General features: G+C 41.7%; 1 protein-coding gene across 1 annotated transcript; it reads left to right on the top strand.

The window, feature by feature from the left end:
- Window positions 1-497: 497 nt before the first annotated feature.
- Window positions 498-845, top strand: LOC125587084 (protein GIGAS CELL1-like). Its single transcript, XM_048757222.1, has one exon. The coding sequence runs from the start codon at window positions 498-500 to the stop codon at window positions 843-845; it is 348 nt and encodes a 115-aa protein (XP_048613179.1).
- The last annotated feature ends 516 nt before the right edge of the window (window positions 846-1,361 follow it).

Genomic DNA, 1,361 nt, shown 5'->3' with positions numbered 1-1,361 from the left:
GATGGATGCGATGATCTCCTGGATTCCAAAGAAAGGTTTAGTTCGAGCCAAATTGAAGAGGTTGGCAACTTGTCATAATTGATGTCGGTTTGGCCGTTTTGGGAAATTGATTGCATCTTGGTTTCCCTCGACCAATTCTTCTGATATTGAGCTTTCTGGAAAGCTAAGACATTCATCTTGAAGCCCATGATTTATTCTAGAGAAGGTTGCTTCATGGCGGGATTGAAATCCACTTCTAAGAGTTGATACTCGCAACTGGATGGGCTGGAAAACCTCCAATTTGTAAAATCCATAAATCTTTACTCCGTGAAGTTTTTCTTGTAATTCTAAGCCTCGGTGATGAATGGTTGAGTTGAATTTCTCTGGGAATTTGTTTCTTGCCAAAATTCTTATGGTTGTTGAGATGCACTCTTTGAAATGAACCTCTGTCTCTGGTACCTCCTCCTAGATGGCCGACTTGGAAGGTTTGGTGAGACTCTGGTTGGACCTCAGATTTCATGACTAAAACAGATAAGCCGGTGGACTACGCGGCGATATTCGCCATCAACAGACGCCATCACGGTGTGTTACTCGACGAGGCAGCCTCACGATTCGGTGCGTTTGAACATCCAATTCAGAGATTGCCATCGGGTTCTCGGGTGTATGCACAACCTGAATCTTTGCTTGGAGGAAATTACAGTTCATGGAGGCCTGATAGTGGTAATGAGAGTGGTTACAGTCCGTTTAGAAGGGAGAAATTGTCTTGGTCTAGGCGAGGAAAAGATGGTGCTTTACGGAGTTTACTACCTTCTTGGTACACGAGGACCCCTCTACGTGATATAACTCATATCATACGGGTATATTAATGAACCTTTCTTCTGGTTATAATCAATTTCGGTACTATGATTTTGTTGAGTCTTTAGTTTACTTGTTGCGTGGGTCTCCTAGTCCTTCCTTTTCGGCTGAATTATGAGTGGTTTGAGTCTGAATATCCATTTAAGGAGGCTTGGTTAGCCTTTTTTGTTTAAGCTGAGTCATAAAGCCAAAGGCTTTGGTTATCCTTTTGTGTGTTTGTTCTGCTGGTCTGGTTTTGTGGCTTGGTTAGATGGACAGTGGTTTTGCCGACTCTTTAGTTTATTCATTGGGTCTCTTAGTCCCTCCTTTTTAGCTGAATTATGACCGGTTTGTTTCAGAATATTCATTGAAGGGCCTATTTGTGTAAGCTGAATCAGAAAGCCAAAGTCTTGCTTAGTCTTTTGTGTGTTCATTAGGCTTGCTTTGTCTTTTGTGTGTCTGATATAGGTTTATGTCTGAATATTCATTGAAGTACGTGTGTAAGCTTTTAGTTGCACTAGTCTTGCTTATACTGGCGGTTTATTCTA

The sequence above is a fragment of the Brassica napus genome, chromosome C5 (assembly GCF_020379485.1).
Source record: "Brassica napus cultivar Da-Ae chromosome C5, Da-Ae, whole genome shotgun sequence".
NCBI lineage: Eukaryota > Viridiplantae > Streptophyta > Magnoliopsida > Brassicales > Brassicaceae > Brassica > Brassica napus.
This window is presented reverse-complemented; position numbering and strand designations above follow the sequence as displayed.